The sequence below is a fragment of the Acanthochromis polyacanthus genome, chromosome 19 (assembly GCF_021347895.1).
Source record: "Acanthochromis polyacanthus isolate Apoly-LR-REF ecotype Palm Island chromosome 19, KAUST_Apoly_ChrSc, whole genome shotgun sequence".
Taxonomy (NCBI): Eukaryota; Metazoa; Chordata; class Actinopteri; family Pomacentridae; genus Acanthochromis; species Acanthochromis polyacanthus.
Window position 1 is genome coordinate 6,524,274 of NC_067131.1, and position 19,907 is coordinate 6,544,180.

The window sequence follows — 19,907 nt, forward strand, 5'->3', positions numbered from 1 at the left end:
TCCTGGAGTAGATTTTGGCAGAATGCAGTAAATGTAATTGTCATGACATTTCCAGCTGAGCGTGTCATTAATATGCGCGCCTCAGTGTTTAAAAAGCACCATCATGAGTTATTGATTGGCTCATGATCACTTTCTGTCACAGAGTTTTTTTTCTTTCATAGAATCAAGTGAGCAGCATCACAGCAGACTTCACAGTTTGCAGAAGGTGTGTGTGATTCAGAGCCGATTTGCAAAAACATCATAATGTGATGTGAAGAAGGGGAGAAAAAAAGACAACTGCAGTCTGTCACCACTTATTAAACAAAGTCTGCTGTTTGTGTCCGTTTAACCTGAGCAGCTGTGGCTGGTTGCTAATTAAATTGCTCCGTATGACACACAAACACACAGACGGACTGAGCGCTGGCAGCTTAATCAGCCTTGGTGGGTGTGTTTCTAGGGAATTGGCGGCGGGTAAATTGTTGTTTCCTTTCTTGAGCAGAACTAAAGGCTGCGAGACTGAAAAGCGGATGACATCAGCGCACAAAGACTGATTACAGATAATAGAGCGCTGGAAGCATGCAGAGTGATAGCAGGGAGAGAGAGAGAGGGAGGTAGGAAGAGAGGGAGAATGTGTTGCAGTAAGAGGGGTCTATATTGGCGATATGAATCGGCAGTGAAGCATTCTGGGGCTTCGTGTTTCAGGCCTTATACGGGCCAGGGCCCCTGTGTCCCTGCTCGTCTCTGCTATTCTTAGGCTGTCTGTCCCTCACCCTCAGCAACCCTGCAGGCAAGAAAACTCTCCTCCACCTTAATATTAACTTTTAATGTTGACTTTTGAGCCTTTGCACTTAGCTAGACGGGAGGTTTTGATTTCAGGGTGAGACTTTGAGGGCTTAAGAGACAAATGAATGTTTTTGGCTCAGCTTGGCTCTCTGCACTCTCTTTCTATATATGTGTGTGTATGTGTGTGTGTGTGTGTGTGTGTGTGTGTGTGTGTGTGTGTGTGTGTGTGTGTGTGTGTGTGTGTGTGTGTGTGTTGCAGAGGTTCCACGAGCACCTGACCCACCCACCCACTCCACCAGCACCACCATCACCACCCCAGGGTGTTTGTCCTGAGAGCTGGGAGCAGACAAGGAGAGACGGTAGTGAAGCCAGGGGCTGACGGAGGAGGAGCGACCACCGAGGAGACCGGCTGGGACAAAAGGATAGCGGGGAGGAGGACGGAGGACAAGGGCACGCCGAGCAGGAGGAGAAGCCAGCACAGCCAGCAGGAGTAGTGTCGCAGGAGGAGTGTTGACATTTAGCCGAAGATGAGCTCGTACACAGTGACTCTGAATGGCCCCGCTCCATGGGGCTTCAGACTACAGGGGGGAAAGGACTTCAATATGCCTCTCACCATCTCCAGGGTAAGGACAGAGCCACAGGCTCAGATTTGTTGTGACAACTTAAAACATACAGGGGGAAAAAGTTGAAAAGACTGTGACAAAAGCGATGCACGCAAACTGAAAGTAAAGCTCCTCAGTTCAGATTGTGTTTCACCTGACTGACTGATTTCCTCAAATGTATTCACTCAAACTTATTCATAAAAAGAAACAACACACACAATGCAGAATAATGTAAACACACAACTCAATGAGGCTCAGGAAGCTTCACTTGTCACACATTTTCCTGCTTTATTATCTGTATGAGCATCTTCTAGTTGATTTGCAGGTGAAAGCATTTAGAGATGTCTCAGGAAAAAACAAATTAGATCCAGTATTTTCCACTTGTTAGTCACATTTAACAGCTGTTTTAAATGATTACAGGTGCAGCGGATTTCTTACACAACACAATTATCACACTATGCGTTTGAAGTCTTTCTTTTTGTAAACCAGATTGACTCGCTTTCACCTGGTTGGACAGCGTTCGACGTGAAGCTGGTGGCCATGCGTGTGCCTACTGTAAATGTGTGCGTGTGCCATTTGTTGTATGTGCGGCTGAGCAGCGGTTATGTAATGTTGCTGTACATGATGATGATGGGGATGGGGGGCACCGATGTAATCTCCAGAGAGATTTCTAGAATAGAGCAGCAGTGGAAAGACAGGAGTAGTTTTACTGGAATGGAGGTGCTGCTGCGTTAGTTCACCCCTGCTGCTACTAGTTTCAATTAAAATTATCAATTAAAAAAACTTGGTAAAATGCAGATTTGGGCAAAATTTTGTTAAAATTACAAGTCCAACCTGATATTCAGTTTGATTTATTGTGGTTAAGGTGTTAACTTTTAGCACTGTACAGTCAAATTATCAATGTAGTGAGTGATTATTGATGATTTTGACCATGATTTTTTAGATTTTAGGTGTCAAATCTAAAATTAAACCTAATATCTGTGTAAACTTATGTTTCTAGACATGTAACGTCTACTTCCTAAAACAACACATGAAGTAACCTACAAATGCAATCACTCCTGTTTATTATACAGGCAATGAAAAATCCTCAACCGTGAGTTTCGACTTTAAATTTTAATTTACGAAAACGAGTTCTGCAGGAGCAACCCTCTCTCCTCTCTCTCTCTCTCTCTCTCTCTCTCTCTCTCTCTCTCTGGCAGGACTGCCGGTGTATTTACAGCATTTCCTTTAAATAGCATTGGAGAAGTGGTGGATGGGTGGAGAGGGGTGGGATCGGGACGGGGAAAGAAGTGAAGATTGCCTGGAGGCTAACCGCAGCTTGTGTTACCTTTAGTAAGCTTTACTCCCCGGCTTCGGCTTCTGGAGCCAGCTGGGAGATTCAGGCTTGATTCAGGGAGGAATGAGTGAGATGCTCACCTGAGCAGCATCGTAACGACATATCAACTCCCTCCAACCTCTACCTGCTCACTCTCGAATCCTGATTGATGCTGAGCTGGTGGTCAGCGTGTGTCATACTGATTCAAAGCTCCAGACATATGTTAGTTTTATTGTCTTCTGATCCTGGTGTCAGGAAACCAAAGCCGAGGGGGAGACGCTTTGATCTAGAACATTGTATCATAGGATTTGTGTTGGTCCTGATGGGCAGCGACAGGTAAACATAAAACACGACAGGTTGACAAGTCCTGGGGTGACATTACAGTTTGACATAGCATTGCCGCGGTTTGGGTTTCAGCCCACTTTTGCCACGAACTAAGAAAGGAAAAAGGAATGAAGGAGGTGGACTCCTTACATCTTGTTAACCAAGTCAAAGCAGAGAACCTTAAATATGTGACTCGTCTCATTATTTGCTGATTAAATGGTTCCTGTCATAATTTTTTTTTTAAAGTACAGTAGCTAGCTAGCCCTGACCTTCTCACTATGTGTCATCTGCACTTGAGTCTATTTACATGCTCTCTGGAGACTGAGATACTTCTAAATGAATGAAAGCACCTCTCTGATTGGCTAATGACTTCATGCACGTGCAGCAAAAAAAATCTGAACCACTGCACATACTGATCTTTCTATCACTTCTAGCATTCAAATCCAGTTTTGACAGAGTAATCCTCCATCTCCTGTTTGTTTTGTCTCTTTGCTGCATTCACAACATACATGACAGACTGCTCAGGCAGCGTTTTGTGTCTCTGTATGTGTTTGATTGTGCCGAGGCAGCTGTGCAGAAGTAATTTTTCCTCCATCTGCTATCACCTACTGTAGCTCCACTTTTCTCACTCAGACAAAGTGACTGAAATTCAAATAGCGACAGGAAGAAAGAGAAGCTCAAAAAGCAGACAATAGAAGAGGAAGGTAGACGGCAGGAACAAGGACGCGGGAGACGGAGTGAAGAAGAAGTAGTCTCAAATGTGGATCGCAGAGAAGTAATGTAAATAGAAGAAAAAAATCGCTCGAGGAAGTGTTGTGTGAATGTCAGCGGCAGGTGTGTGTGTGTTTGGGGGTGGAGGGGGTCAATCACAGTGAAGCCTCAGGCATCAACAGTGTCGCTTATTTTTAACTCTTTAACGAGTTGACTGTAAGCTTAGACTCAATACTGTATAACTCAGGCACTCTGAACTCACTTAAATCTGCTCTCGGTGAAGTTTAACCACTAAAGTCTGGCTTTTCAGCAGAGCATTAAACTGAAGTTAACTAAAAACAGTGATAAAGAACTGTAAGATTTGCAAGAACAGAAGCGTTTTCAACCATTACAGTTTCATTCATCATCTGCCCTCAGCCTGCCTCAGCCTTTAACACTGGATTTCAGTCTAGTTTCTCTTCCCACGTCTGTTCTAACAGCAAACACCAAGATGTGAGACATTATTTTTAACATGAGAAATAAAAAGTATTCTTTTCTACGCTCTTCTGTGCCTCTGAAATCCTGCTGCTTCTCTTCTCCTCATTTGTTCCAGAGTCAGACAGCCTCATTTGCTGCAGAGACTCTTAAACAAACCGTGGTTCTGTTCAGTCCATTAACACAAACACACATCCAGACGTTCATCTGCAGGGCTGAGGGGTTTATTTATTGTGCTTCATCAGCTTTTCTCTACCTTCAAGGCTTATTTACTGAGCTGCTACTCATGCGGCATACATAAGTCGCTGCTGTATTGAGCTGGAGTTTACTACAAATTATTTACATCTTTCCTGATATGCATCAAAGCTTTTAAGTTTCTTATTTCCCTCAGGATGCATAAATATCAGGCTGGTTTGTACTGTGTGTGCGTGTAACTGCATATGTTTTTGAGTTTCCCGAGGAATCTGTGTCGGTGGTCCTAGTGTGACCTGCCCTGTTGGCCCCTCCATAGATAACTCCGGGCAGCAAGGCGGCGGGCGGCAGCCTGACCCAAGGAGACGTCATCTCGGCCATCGACGGGGTCAGCACCGACGGGATGACACACCTGGACGCTCAGAACAAGATCAAGTCTGCTACCATCAAACTGTCGCTCACAATGCTGAAGTAAGCAAGCAGCACACTTCCACTGAATCAAGCATCCACATAGACGTCTGTAGATGATGCAGAGGAAACCTTTAAGGACATGGATAAGTTTACCTTCATGCAGAAAAAAGGGCACAGGGGTAAATCAGGAAGGAAGCGATAAAAGAAAAAAAGCTCATGTTGTTCAACTCCAGAATTCAGTGGAGAATTCCAGCTCACACTTGTGTAAGTGAGATACTTGAGCAGAACTAAGTCCTAAATTAGTGGTGATGTAACTAAATCCTGCACATATGTACTGAAGCGTTCAGTTCACATTTAACCCGCGTGTCGTCCTGCGGGTCAAAATTGTTTCAAGTTTGAAAATATGAAAAAATATACATATTTTCACAGTGAAACTTCTGATGTCCACATTTTCGGGAAATCTTTGAACATTTTTTTGGTGGAAAAAAGAAATATTAAAAATGTTTCTGAAGAACATTCACCAAAAAAATCAACCAAAATCCAGCGAAATTCGCTGGATTTTGGTTGATTTTTTTGTGAATATTCTTAAAGAAAGTATTAGAAGTTTTACTGATATATATGTAATCACTTTAGATATTTTTAGGATTTTTTTGGAAGATTTTTACTCATTTTTTGAGAATATTTACTAGAATTTTCTTGCCAAATTTGGGGGGATTTTTTAAAATAGAACTTTTAACGGAAACTTTGAAGGAATTATTGGAATTTTCTTCCTGAAAGTTTTGGAAATTTTCAGAAATTTGGAGAATTTTTTTCAGACAAGGAAACAATATTTTTTGGTGCCTGTAAATGAAGACAACAGGAGGGTTAAGGTGAGCTCAGAGAAGATTTCCACCTTTTAACAATAGTATTTGAAAAGAGTCGTATTCTGCAGCTGAAATATCCAAAAAAAAAAGACCAAAAGGAAACACTCTTTTGATTAGAGAGACAGTTTAATTTCTTTTTTACTCATTTTTTGTTGTGTAATCTACAGATCAAGACGTCCCGCTCCAGTTCCCACAGCAACTCCAAGAATGGACTCACCCATGCCAGTCATCCCCCACCAGAAGGTATAAAAACACCTCCTTATGTTATCATATCAACATCCAAAAACACCATCTATCATATATCTGTGTGCGTATATGTGTCTGTCATCTGTGTTTGTGCTGTTTTCATCTACATATTTGTACAAATATTCTATAATTTAGCCACCAGGCAGTATCCTGCTGCCCTCTAGTGTAAAATATTTACATTGCAACTTCAGGGATCACTGCAGGAAGGTCAGAGGTCAGCAATCCTCCAAACACCAACAACAACAACAACAACAACCTGCTACCTTTAGTTTAAACTTTAAAGCTTCTTTCTCTAGCCATGCATCAATCTTCATTTGAAATTGTCCCACTTTTTAAGGAGTTACAAGAGGAACATTTTGCAGGAGAGTTTCAAACGGAGGATAAAAGACTCTGCAAAAGAAATCTCTTCCCAGCAGCGGGATCCCCAGCAGGTCAGCGAGGGCAGTACAATTCCCCGATCGGCCTTTACTCCCCGGAAACTCTGAGGGAAATGATGCAAATGCAGGGCAAGTTAGGCGAGGGATCCGCAGCTGCCCTGGGAGTTCCATCACCGTTTGGGTAGGTCAGCACGTTTTTACGTTAATAAGAAGAAGAAGATTTAACTCCTTCAAGGATCCCCTAAAACTAGCACTCCTACTAAAATAGTGTCAGAAAAATACTACTTTTCACTCTAAATAGTAAACTATGTGGCACTTTTCTACCTCAGTGGTGCCTTACTGGTGTTTCCCCCCCGAGGAATGAAGTCACACCTCCCCGGTTTAAGCTCACATTAATGGGACCTTGATGACAAAATGTACTCAGAACTTTCCACTGCCATCCCAGTATTCATACCTCTCACACGTGGCACTATTTCAGGATCGTACACACAAACGTACCAGGCCGGCGTCCAGGTAACAGAATAGCAAGAGATCGGACTACAGGGTCATTCTGGGATCTCCATTACAGGCGGATCTGTAAGACTCTGTACTAAAGGTTGAGCCACCTCAGCGCTGCATTCAAATGTCTCATATGCCGCCCAGAAAAGTCAGATTGGAGAGGGCAGGGGTTAGAGGAGGGTGTGAATGAGCTCCTGAGTGCTTCAGATCTTGTGAATGGTGCATTTATCGTGAAATAGAAATGAAACCAGGGAGATGATGCTGCAAAAATGGCATGAACTCTCTTTGCTGTTTCAGCTCCTAATTTCCCCTTTTTGGAGGCTTTTTTTAAAATCTTCTAGCAAATGCATCTGCCCCTTTTTCCCCTGACACTGATGGGAATCCAAAGCCCAGAACAGAATTTTTATTCTGTTTGAAGCAGAGACTTGCTTGTGATGCTTTTTTTTTCCATGTGTCTGTGATGTGGAGGTAAAGATTTGGAACTACAGCAGAGGTAAACTTTGGGTCATGTAAAGCTATTAGCCAGCAGAGGTCCCTTAACTGACTTAGAAATGTAAACTGTATGTAGGCTCCTGTATTTAACCTTCACCTTAAAAAAAAAAAAAGATATATCTGAATATTGTAGATGAGCAGCAAATATTTTTAAAAAAACATCATTACACCTTCCAGAGCTGAGTAATAATGTCTTCAAATGTGTTTTGTCCAACTTTAGTGATTAGAAGAACTGCAGAAAGCAATTAGAACTAAATAAGAAATGGAAAACCAATATAATTTTATGATTTTTGTCTAAAACTTTGCCTAAATCCTATCAATTGATTGCTTGCAAAGTAGGCTTTACCAAGCAACTAATTGAATCTAATTGGGTTGACAAAGCATTTTAGTGTTTTATGCTGCCATATTGAAGAAACTTAATCTTATGTTGGTATTTTCAGCTTGGATCAATGGATGGAAAAACATGCTAAATATATATGATGAATATGAAAAACTATATGAATAAAGAGCTGTTAAGCATTGGTTGACACTCGCAATTTATGCTCACAACACGACATCGGTACTTGGTGCATTGAGTTACAGAGAAATAATGTCCATTTTTTAATGTTCCAGCACTGTATGTGGCAGTAAATACACTTTGGAATCACGAGAATGAAATTTGGTCGCCCCACTATAGTAGATTTTGTCGTTTTAGGCTACTAGAACGAACACGTGCAAACCTGATAGATAGATAGATTCCAAACATTTCATGGCTTCAGCTTCTCAAATGTGAAGATTTTCTTACAAAACAAAATCAAAATAGTTGAAAAATTACCTACTGTATAGATCAATTAATCTAGAATTAAAATAATATTCTGTAATAGATAGATACTTTATTAATCCTGAGAGAAATAAAACGCCAAACCAACGGTGAGATAGTCTGTAGCCTTTGAATCCCCATATCTGTAGGTTACGAGCAAATCATTGTTGAAAACGGCCATAAATATTTAGTTGTCTTTTTTAAAATAGCTCCTCGTTTTTTTAGAACAGTAAGTAAGGATGAAGTCGTGCATTTGTCAGGGACTATATTGAACCCTGCACGTTTTGAGCTCTGAGTATTTCTGTCAGAAGGACCAAGCGGGGTTGACTCAAAATGAACTGCAATGCCCAGGTAAATGTCACTGTAGTAATAAATATAAACGGCATCAGGCTGTATATTTAGTTGACATTGCATTGTTGGTGGTGGACTTCATATGGGACTTATTGATCCTCAATACTTTAATCCTGGCTGCTGCAGTAGCTGGAGTTTTGTAGGAGTTTAATCAGAGCCGCTGTGAGGGGAGTCTCCTCAGAGGAATGGGTTTGGCTGAACTCGCTCACAGAATACTTGCGGAGGTTAATTAAGGGCGTAATCTGCTCGCAGTCCGACGTATCGCATCCAGGTATCAGTCTCCACTAATGTGTTTCTCTTCTGGAGCCGAGCTGCTTTACAGTAACGGCCAAACGGTAAGTCAGGTGTTGGGAAACGTGCTTCAGGCAGAGCTCAGGGCGATGACGGCAGTGTCACGCAGGCAGCCGAGTACATTCAGCACAGACACACACACACACAGAGCAGCTGTTGTACATGCTGGTTATGGAATGTTCCGCTCTGGTTACACACCATCATCCCGAATCCCCTGAAAGCCGAACCTGAGATAAGAGCCTTCATCTATAGGGAGATGCTGCTGAGCACGTTTCACTTTATCTACTGTACCCTGAACGCAACACACATGTCCTGCACGCATATGTGGCATTTCAAGACTGGAATTGATCTCGTTTACACTGAGGAGGAAGCCAGTGATGTTTAGCCTAATCACAGTCAACATGAAGGTTATTCTGCGTGAAGAAGTCTGAAAGCACAAGTCGATGTTCATTTTGCTGATTAAATTCCGCCGAAATTCCCAATAGCTTGCGATTTAAATCATTAAATACCATTTTTTTCTTGAACTGTGATCAGAAAATAGAATCGCCTAACAAAAAACAGAAGCAAAAAATAGTGAAAAAGTCTAATTGTTGTTGGAAAACACTAAAATAAGCTAGCACAAGTGAATAACTTTACATTACTTTGTATAAGTGGTTGTTATTTTTACTTATTTCATCTTAAAAGCAGAAAACAGAAAGGCCGAACAATATATGCTGTGTCTTTTTGCTTTATTTTTAGTTTTCTGACAGTCTTTGTCAGATATTGCAATCTTGCTTTTACAGGTTTCTTTATCCCAAAGTTAAAATATTAATCTGAATCCAACAATTATTAGCCTTATTGAATTTGATTTAATAGCTTAGCAACAACAAATGCAAGGATCAATGGAAATGTACTAAAATAAAGGTCACAAATTCTGGAAATTTGACCATACTGTAAATATTCTCATGCATTAACCTCCCTTAAACCAATTTTAAAGACTGAATAACCTCTATAATAACGTAGCCTGAGTGACGCAGTGCTCCTAGCATGCGATCGACCCATGAAGATTTAATGCAGATTCAAAAAAAAGTGCAATTTCCTTGAGATTTTGTGTGTTTCCAAAGTCTCAGTTTCTTGCTATAGCAGCTGTTAATGACACAGCACAGAAAACTCTCATCTTCTGTTATATTTTGGTCATGTTTTGTAGGTTATACGCTTTATTTTGAAGGATCTCCTCCTTTCCATACATTACAGAATCTCCTGCAGTTCTGACATAAGCGGATCAGGTGGTTTGTGTTGTGTTTGTGTGTACATTTCTGTCTGTCCTGTGCTAAATGTGTCTCTCTAGCCCCCCGCTATCCTGCGTCATGTGACTGAAATGCTGCTGCTCTTGTCAGTCACTCTGAGGATGCAGATGGAGCAGGAAAATATCCCCGCGGTGACAAACGGCTGCTATTCTGACCTGTACATGGATTACAGCAGAGCGCCACCGTTGGATAGTTTCCTACAAAACACACGCTGCTATTGTTATCAGCAGTGCACCTCTAAAGATTCATTATGTTCTCGTCTTCTTTCTATGTCTGTTCCTTTCAGGTTATCGCAAACACAGCTGCAAAGTCAGTACCGACACGTTTCTCTGCATTTCCTGTGCATGAAGTGAACCTCAGTAGAGATTCTTAGAGTTTAGAGATCTGCTACTGGGAGTTGTGGTTTGGAGTGACGTTGTGTCCAACATGGATTCATGTGTGTGAAGTTTGAAGTAAAGCTTTGTGCTTTTCTGTAGCTGGAATGACGTATAAAGTGTGCAGGGGTCTGGATAGCATGGATATTAGATTAGAGGAATAGAAAGAGATGTCTCTTCTTTGTTTTAAAACCAAAAACTGTTTCAGGTTTCACAAGCAAAAATTGAAAAACCAATCAGGTTTTGAGCAAAATGAAAAATTAAAATGAAGCCTTCAAAAAATTAAGAAAGAAAACAACTAAACAGCAAAATAAGTTTTGTTCTTGGTTTCCAACTGGGAAAAAATCCAAATTGCCCAAAACAACAAAAGTAATTTGTTTGATTAGTTTTAAATTTATGTTGATTCTGACATCTTTGGTTTGAAGCAAAGACGAGAAAACATTTTTTTTTTTTTCATTTTAGTTTTAGAATTATAGATTATTCGGTGATACCAGAGTCATTTTTTTCACAGATAAACTCTACAAAAAAAAATCCCAATTTCAGAAGTTAAGTAGTGTCATTGACAGCACCTGGTCCCCACAAGTTTAGGGAAATAAATAATGCACCTACATCCAGCAACTTTATTTTGGATTATTTCTACTTTCTTCCATTTCCAGGGAAAATATTTTAACATAATCTTCACTACGTTTATCTGATAGCTTTAGTGCTGTTTTCTATATAGAATAAACAGTATATGGTGTAAAAGAGACAGTAATTAACAGACACAGTAATTAAATGTAGCTTTTCATTCATGTGATAGCACTGTTTTATCACTTTTACCAGAGTCCGTATTTAAACGCTGATCAGCTTTTCCACCTGTCGGCCATTTTGCCGATTTCTATCGGTGTATTTGAATGCGTGAGTGACGGCTTTACATGTGTGTGCTTTCTACAGCTATGTTTGGCAGCGTTGTGTATCAGTAAAACATCCTCTGTGATGTTGGTGTGTGTTTCAGTGTGTGTCGTTTTAAACATGCAGATAATGGTCCGTCAGCCTGGCCTGCCCATTAGCATGTTTGCTTTTCTTTGGATGGAATGTCAACTTTAATTACCGTTTGCTTCAGATAAAAGCTTTTATTTGGACATTCAGCTCTTAGGGTGGAAAAAAGTCTCTGATTTTTAGTCGACATGTTGTGTCCCAATGCTGCATAAAATATGAATCCACCATAGTATGCAGTGACTGCTGTATTCAGATTTCCAGCTTGACTAGAAATACTTCTTTTCCAAACAGATTTTTGCTTTTTACACATATATACATCTATAGTGTCTTTAATGAGAAAAAGCAGTTAAATTATTTAATCTAGGGGCTCCAACTAGGGTCACAAGTGATGTTCGCAAATAACTTAAAAAATTTGCAGTTGTAAATCAACCTTTGTAAACCTGTTAAAAAAAAAAAAAAAGTCAAGTTTGTGCATGTGCAGATAAGATTTGTATTTGACAAAACATAAATTAGACTGTTAATAAAATCTGTTTAAATTTCAGTCATAAATTTTAAACAAAGATGTTATGAGGACAGAAGTGCTCTTGGGAACATGTTGACATAAAAGTAATCTCTTTTTCTTTTCTTATTTCTCATAGAAAGAAATGACTGAACAAATAGACAAAAACAATTTTTTTTTATTCACAATGTTTATTCAAAATATCGTAATCACTGCAATCAAGAAGATTTTTCTTCATGTAAATATTGCAGCAAAATACAGTTGTATCAATTATTAGTTAGTAAAACCGTGCATTAAATATACCTCTAAATGCCGAACAAGAAAAAAAAAGGTTTACAGCTTTCATAAACATAAAGTGTAACATAATTAAATGAATAAAAAAATTTAATTTTTTGTATTTTAATTTCATTAAATAATGAATTTTCATCATTTAATTATTTGGATCCCCGTTTATTCCTTCTGGGGAGTACACAAGAACAAACTCATTAGAATTACATCATAATAAAAAAGATAAACCAAACAAAAGAAGAAAAAAAATAAAATCTGAGGCAAATATACTGATAAAAGCTTTTATTGGTAATTTACTTATAATTTATACTACTATTGCTGAAAATCTGCCTTGTAATTAATTTATTTTAAAAATAGATTAAGAAATAAAGCTTTTTAAGTTGCATACTGACAAATAAGTGTTTCATTTTTAACATTTGTCTACTGTAAACACTTTACATCCTCCAAAGATGTTTAGAATTACTGTTGTAGTATGAAGTGGGGACACAGTCATGTGATTTGCTCTGTAACTGAGGGTCCTTCCTGTGTGTGAGGTCCCTCTAAAACCCCTTACTGAGCAGTACAACAGCTCCCCCTGTCTGTCACTTGCAATACTACGGATTGACCCAATTCTTTATCCTCACTTTGGTGCTTTTTCTGATGCTTCTTTCCTCTCACATTCCTCTTTACATCTCAAATTCCTCTCTGCTCTCCCCGTCTGCTAACGTCTCATGTTTAAACTCTTCACCCCTGCACCTGAAACCTCCCTCTGTGACCTGCTGACCTCTAAACCTCCCTCCCCTGCCCCTGACAGTGTGGAATACACTCCCAGCTTCAACCCCATTGCTCTGAAAGACTCCGCCCTGTCCACCCACAAGCCCATTGAGGTGAGGGGTCCAGGAGGAAAGGCCACTATCGTTCACGCTCAGTACAACACACCAATCAGCATGTACTCACAGGACGCCATCATGGACGCCATCGCAGGGCAGTCGCAGGCCAAGGGACACGACAGGTGAGGTCGCACAGCCAAACTAACCCCCTCCCCGGTCTCTTATGGCCTCTCGTGCACTGGATATCACATCACACAGATCCAGCAGGTCCACCTAGAGAGAAATTAAAGGGTCAGTTCCCCAAATTACAAAAAATATATACTTTCTCACTTTCTGTTAGTGGTATCGAGTAATGCTGCAGTTTTAGGTCACAACTTTGGGGCTTCATGCCTCCAAAGGCTGAGCTTCAAAGCTGAAGCCACAGATTTTACTTTGTAGAAATAATAGTAGCAATACACTCTGTTTAATCAGTTCACTTTCAGCTATCATCACGACGCAATGCTGTGTAGAATGGTCTGACTGCACCTCATTATCACTCTGCAATAAGGGGATAATCCTGGTGTTTTTGTATTTCTTTAAACCAGTCCCAGTTATCTTGAGGCTAAGAATAGGGTGCATCAACAATGTTCACTCAGAATAGTCAAGTCACATAGCATGTTTAAAATGAACAACCATTCTGCCAAAGTTCTTGCCAATAAATTGATGAAGCAAATAAATATACTCTGTGTAATTCTTGAAATTAAAAAGGAGAAAAGTGTCTTTAATGTATTTTTATCATGAGTTCAAACATGACACAAATCACATATCAAAAACATTTTGTGAAGAAATCTTGCAAATGGACATCTAAAAACATGCAAATGAAGCCAAAACGATCTGCACAACTCGATATCATTTGCAGAAAATGAGAGATTATAACTCTTTGTAATTTAGGTGAACGGACCCTTTAAGACACTTTGCCCAAACGAAATGGAGCTTCTGAGCATCTGTAAAGGCTACGCTGCTATGGGTAGAAATAGTAGCGTATGCCCAGGCTTTTCCTCGTTGTCTGTGTCCGTGCTTTTCACCCACTTTCCTCTGCTCATTCCATCCAACCAACCAACCACGCCTGTGCTGTCCTCCACCCATCCCTCCCCATCCTTCCCTCCTGGTCGTGACCTCAGTGAGGAGGCGGGCTCTCCGTTGGCGTAAGTACCGCAGCGCTGCTCTTCCATCCCGCCTCTCCTCATATATGTGCCTCCGTTGTCTCATGGCTTGTGCATTGCTCCGTATCTCTCATGAACTAATATCCAGTTGAAAACGTCCTTCGGCATCCTGTTCTTTCCCGTATCGTGTTTGTGTTTTTGAACGTGTTACACCGGCGTGATGATGGACAAACTCACTAACCATGAGGCTATCATGGACTATGTTAAAGTACTTCCAGGTACTTTGTTCCAAGTGTGAGATTGCAAGTTTTCTTTTTGAAAGAGTCTTCCGAATAAACCACCAAAAGCATCGCAGCCTTGAACCTGAACCTGATGGGATTTCATCTAATGGGATTTCATGGCATGGGAATGTTCTGAGTATCAAACTGAAGGTTCTTAAACTCACTTTCTAACAATCATTTAAGAATCCTAGTAAAACACTATCTATCCATTCACATTGCTGTGTAAACTCACTGTATTATTGTACTGTACACTACAGGCGTTTTCTGAATGAAACTCTGGGACAAGAAAAAGACATTGAATATAAAGGATTAACAAACTGTGTGAAGGAACAAAAATGTAATCACTGACCATCATGTCGTAACTGCCCATAATTTAAAAAAAGAAATCTATATTACTGAAGCTGATAACCAGAATGTAATTTTAAGAAGATTTGTGTTGCAATGCAGCACATTGGTGTCTATTTTCAACAATTCTCGCCGGACATGAAAAGCAAATAGTCGCAGATGTGAAAATGTCTGAGTGATGATGCCAAAAGATACTGACAGACACCAAACAACAAATAAACTGCACCAGTTCTTTAAAGAACATATCTCTACCTTGAAGAAACATTGTGAAAAATATGTATACCAGTTCTTCTGTGCATGTTTTTTTTAAGCTTTAAGTGGCTAACATGTACATTCATACATGTAAATTTACCTTTTCCCCTCATTCACCATCTTAGAAATGTTTTAACTCTTTAAATGAGGCATCGGCTTTTTAATCCCTCCAATTTGAAAGAAAACACCAATTAAGCACACCCAGGAAAGCCAGGAGTCATGTTAGTTTCTGTGGTTGTAGGTGGTAGTAGATCATGGGCATTTACTACATGATACAGGATCAGTTTTTACATTTGGAGTCTTTTCATGCAGTAAATATTGCGCACTCAGAGGTCTAACTATACTTTCTGTCCTACAGTGGAGTTCTGCCCATGAAGGACCCTGTGGTAGACTGTGCATCTCCAGTGTACCAGGCAGTGATCAGGCCAGGAGAGACGGTCCAGGACATGTCTGAATGGGCTCGCCGTGCTGCCAACCTGCAGTCCAAGAGCTTCAGGATTCTGGCCCACATCACTGGAACTGAATACCGTCAGTACATCGACCCGTCCTTTTCTTTTATTTCTTCTTTTGTCCTCTTTCTTGATAGCCTAGCCGCGCTAGACCCAGGTCTGAAGACGCAAGGGTCTAGGAACTCTCAACAGAGAGGGAGGCGGGCTAAAAGGTTGTCTTTCAAATCACTCTGCAGCAATTGGGTAGGTATACAACCAATCAGCGCAACGAATAGGCTGACGTAGTTCCTAGAGCACCGGAAATCAGAGGATATGGTAGTTCGGTGAAGCCTTATTTATACAGTCAATGGGTGAAGCTCAAGTATATTACAGACATGTTAACAGAAAGATTATTCAGAGTCGGTGCTAATGGAGCTCAACGACTGTTGTCGTTTTTGTTGTTGACCCTGGCAGAGAATTAAATTCGTTGCCGTGAGTTGTCTCGTGGGGTTAGGCTAGTTGTTTCCGGTTGTTTCTGTCAGAATCGTCCCGCCTCTGTCGTCACTTATTTATGCCCGTCATCTGACTCTACACTTCATGGTGATTCGTCGGCCAGTTTTAGGAGCATCCAACTTCGAGGCTTGGTAGTGTCTACAGATACGGACCCGTACCCGTAGCCTGTGGGCTACGGATACGACACTTTCCCTTTGCCAGACAGATACGGACCCATACGCAAGTCTCGCGAGTCAAGAAGCTGCTAACCACTGCAAACTGTTGAAAGATAAGCAAAGGTTAAGGTTAGGGTTAGTGTTGGGGTCAGGTTTAGGGTCCATACCTGTAGTACCGATGCTATGGGTCCGTACCGCTAGTGTCTACCAGGAGTCACGTGACCAGATCTCGCGTATCTGATTGGCAAATGGCAAGTGCCGTATCCGTAGTCCATAGGCTACGGGTACGGGTCCGTACTTCTAGCAACAACCTCGAGGCTTACCGAGGGTAACTAGACTGACCCTGGCAGAGAATTAAATTCGTTGCTGTGGGTTGTCTAGCGCGGCTAGGCTACTTTCTTGATGCATCTCAGCTAAAACTCTTATCTTATATGTAATTGCTAAATTCCCTTTGCTGTCCATTTTCTGTCTCTGCAGTGCAAGACCCAGATGAGGAAGCCCTGGCGAAGTCGAGGTAAGTGGTCACTGAAGGAGACGCCATCGCTCGCTTTTGGAGCTTCTAAACTCCATGTCATTGGATACGCAAAGAAATTTCCCACTGTATTGAAGAACAAAATTATTCTGACCCCTGTGGATGTCCCTGTTCCTTCAAAGATGTTTTATCATTTTGGGAAATATACTTGTTTGGTTTCTTGCCAAGAGTTAGATGAGAGGACTGGTATCACTCATGCACCCCTATAGTAAACATGATGGCTTTAGCCTGGCTCTCTCCAAACGGAACCATAATGCTGACCAGCACCAACAGAGCTCACTAATCGACACATTTTAGGTCTAAATTATTTAAAGTGTAAAAACAACAAACTAGGCAACTAGCGGTGAATCCATAGAAAGTTGCTGGTTGTAGCAAAGAAATGATCCAACACACAACTTCTAATAAGCACATTTTATAGTCAATTCATCCATCCAATATTTGCATTTTCTTCTGCATATCTGGAGTTGGGTCATGATGGAAGCTGGTTAAGCAAAGTATCCCAGTCGCCCCTTTCCCCAGCAACGCTTTCTTCCTGGGGGATCCTGAAGTGTTCTCAGGCCAGATGAGATATTGAATCCCTCCACTGGGTTCTCCAGAGGGGTCTCCCCCCAGGTGGACATACCTGGAAAACCTCCAAATGAAGGCGCCCAGAAGCTATCCTGAAGATTCCAAAACTACCTTAACTGGATCCTTTTGTTGTTAAGGAGCAGTGACTCTATTCCAAACTCCGTATAGAAGCCCAGGGTACTCACCTCATCTCTAATGGCCAATTTATGCTTTATGTGTGCACAGACTGTAGCTCTGTAGCTGTGTTCACTCAGATCACACGCAGAAACACACAAAGAAACAGCAGCTACTAGTAGATTGGGCTGTGGCACCAGTCATTATCAGTCATTGTTAGAGTATGCCGGGTACAGTGTGTGAACGTAGCACAGGATATCTGGAGAAATGAAGGCTTCCTACTGGATTTGAGATCCACTGATGGAATTCTGCACAAACGAAGCTCCACTAAAGTCCTGTGGGCACAACTTCAACTACAACTCTTTTCATAATAAATTACAAAGGTGTGGATGAAGGAAAGTCACCTTTTATAGTCTCTCCTGGTGCTAAACATTTGTTTTAAGCACTGCTTGTTTTCCTGGCACAGGGCACTTGTGGTACAGACAGTCCCCACAGACTTGGGTGGATGACAAATTATTTCCTACCTTGGGAATTGGCCTTAAGACTAAACCTCGCCACCCCATGGAGGAAGCGGCTTTTGGCAGCTTGTATCTGCCATCTCATTCTTTCGGTCACGACTAGTAAATCAAGAACTCTGTCTTCCACCTCAACTCCCTCTTCACCATAACAGTTTAGTACAATATAGCACAAATCTGTGTCTACCTCAAGCACCATTTCCTCATCACTCATGGACAAAATGTCAAGATTCTTCATCTTGGCTAGAGGCAGAATCTCACCCCCACCCAATGCTCCTGTTTTGACAGAAAACTATGGCTTCAGATGTGAGGTGTTGACACTGTGTAGATTTTTTGTACAGATTAAACAAATGAAACGTATTGTGGTAAATCTTAAGCTTCAGAGGTGTTGGTGGAAAGAGTCAGACAAGCTGTTTCCATGTTTTCACTGTTCATGCTAAGCTAAGCTAACCAGACGCTTGTGGTAGCTTCCACCAAACCAACATGAGTGTGATATGAGTCTTCTCATCTAACTCAATACCAACGTATATCTCTATAATTGTCATAAAATATCCAATGTAACAGTTTTTTCATGCCGTTCTCACCATCAGAGAGAAGTTTGAGTCTGAGGTCAAAGGGCCTCGCTTTGCCAAGCTGAAGAACTGGCACCACGGACTGTCTGCACAGATCCTCAACATCCAGGAATAAAGAGAAGGAGAAAAAAAAAACAAGAAAAAGAGACAAAGACGAGAAGAAGGACATGCAAAAGATGACATGGACAAAAGCACAAGAGTTAACAGGAAGAGGGGGATAAGTTATGGTGAAAATAAGGAGCAGGAGGAGAAGCAAACTCCTCAGGAATGTGGGATAGTGTTGTAGCCTTAAATTAGTAGAATGTGAGATACATGTTAGTGTGAGAATGCCATATGTTCATACGCCCTAATGTCAAATGTATCTGTCTGCTGCTGAGACCTGATCCTGCATTTTGGGGTTTTTCTTTCTTTGTTTCCTGTTTGTTTGGGTTCTGTCTCTCTTAAGTTAAAGAGAAATTGTACAAAAAATACGTATTCAAGTGAAAATGCAGAAATGATGTTTCTTTTATGCCCCAGGACATAAACACACACACACACACACACTAATGTACACATTTTAACACTATGAGCATGTTTTGTGAGGCGGCACACGAAGAGAAGTACACAAATAGAGATTTATCTACATGCACAAATACAGTATGTAAAAAATGCACTCAGAAATGTATTGATATCAATGTGAATAAATGTTTTCTTAAAACTAATCAGCTGAGTGTACTGTTGGAAAACCCACAAAGGAAATCAACGCGTGACACTTTTTATTCTGAGAATCGGAACCGGAAGCATGAAGTTGTGTCAAAATTGATGGAGTTGATCCTCAATCAACGAGTCATATTTCCCGTCGTTTCCATTGCTGGTGGGAAGGCAGAAGGAGTGTTTTGACTGTCAAAGATCACCTAATAGCATTTGCCAGAATAATATGATTGTTTATTCGCTGCTGGCTACATGGACGGTGACACAACTGTGATGGCAAAGCAGACAAAGCTTCAAATACACTGCATGAGGAGCTGACTATTACAGTGACTGCATTCTCAAAATTAGATTTGTTTAATTTATGGCAAAAAAGAGACTTCAGATGGCTGAGTTACTTCTGAAGGGGATTTACAATGTAGCTAAAAGTACTGGTATTATAATTTAGTTGGAATGAGTAGAATTACAAACAAGAACAGTGAAAGGGAAATGCTCAGAAATGCTGATCTGCTTGGATTTCACTGACATGTTAGCCGTTTTGAAAGCCTTCATTTGGACTCATATTTGTGGCCCCAGCCAAATGTCAGTCCAATTTTAGCTGAGAAATATATTGAGGTGTTTAACTGATAATTGCTCTACTATGAGATAGGTTGGTTTGGGTTTATCGGAGGCGAAAACAGCTGGAAGTAACGCGAAACGGTGAAGCTGTAAAACCAAAATAGTCAGTTGGTAGATGCTAAAACACTTCATTTTTAAAATCCCTGCAATACAGGAAACAACAGCAATAATCTTAGAATAACCAACTACATGCTAAAAATTGCCAGTTTTGATGAAGATTTGGACCCTGCAATAAGGCTAGCCT

At 40.8% G+C, this 19,907-nt stretch overlaps 1 protein-coding gene across 2 annotated transcripts; it reads left to right on the forward strand.

Annotated features, from left to right (window-relative positions):
• Positions 1-935: 935 nt before the first annotated feature.
• ldb3b (LIM domain binding 3b) lies at positions 936-19,059 on the forward strand. 2 transcript variants are annotated; one of them, XM_022189858.2, is made up of 9 exons: positions 937-1,385; positions 4,700-4,851; positions 5,822-5,897; positions 10,281-10,303; positions 12,927-13,124; positions 14,103-14,126; positions 15,321-15,490; positions 16,536-16,572; positions 18,377-19,059. In XM_022189858.2, exons 1-9 carry the CDS (start codon positions 1,290-1,292, stop codon positions 18,471-18,473), a joined length of 873 nt encoding a protein of 290 aa, XP_022045550.1. In that variant the 5' UTR covers positions 937-1,289; the 3' UTR covers positions 18,474-19,059. The 2 variants fall into 2 exon arrangements, with proteins under 2 accessions (XP_022045551.1, XP_022045550.1); XM_022189859.2 differs by lacking the exon at positions 14,103-14,126 and having other exon boundaries at positions 936-1,385.
• Positions 19,060-19,907: the final 848 nt, after the last annotated feature.

Bases quoted from the DNA above. Each gene is read 5' to 3' on its own strand.
- ldb3b (XM_022189858.2), top strand. From the start codon at position 1,290: ATGAGCTCGTACACAGTGACTCTGAATGGCCCCGCTCCATGGGGCTTC. The intron at 13,125-14,102 runs GTGAGGTCGCAC...TCGTGACCTCAG, and splicing joins CAGGCCAAGGGACACGACAG to TGAGGAGGCGGGCTCTCCGT. The intron at 15,491-16,535 runs GTCAGTACATCG...CTGTCTCTGCAG, and splicing joins CATCACTGGAACTGAATACC to TGCAAGACCCAGATGAGGAA.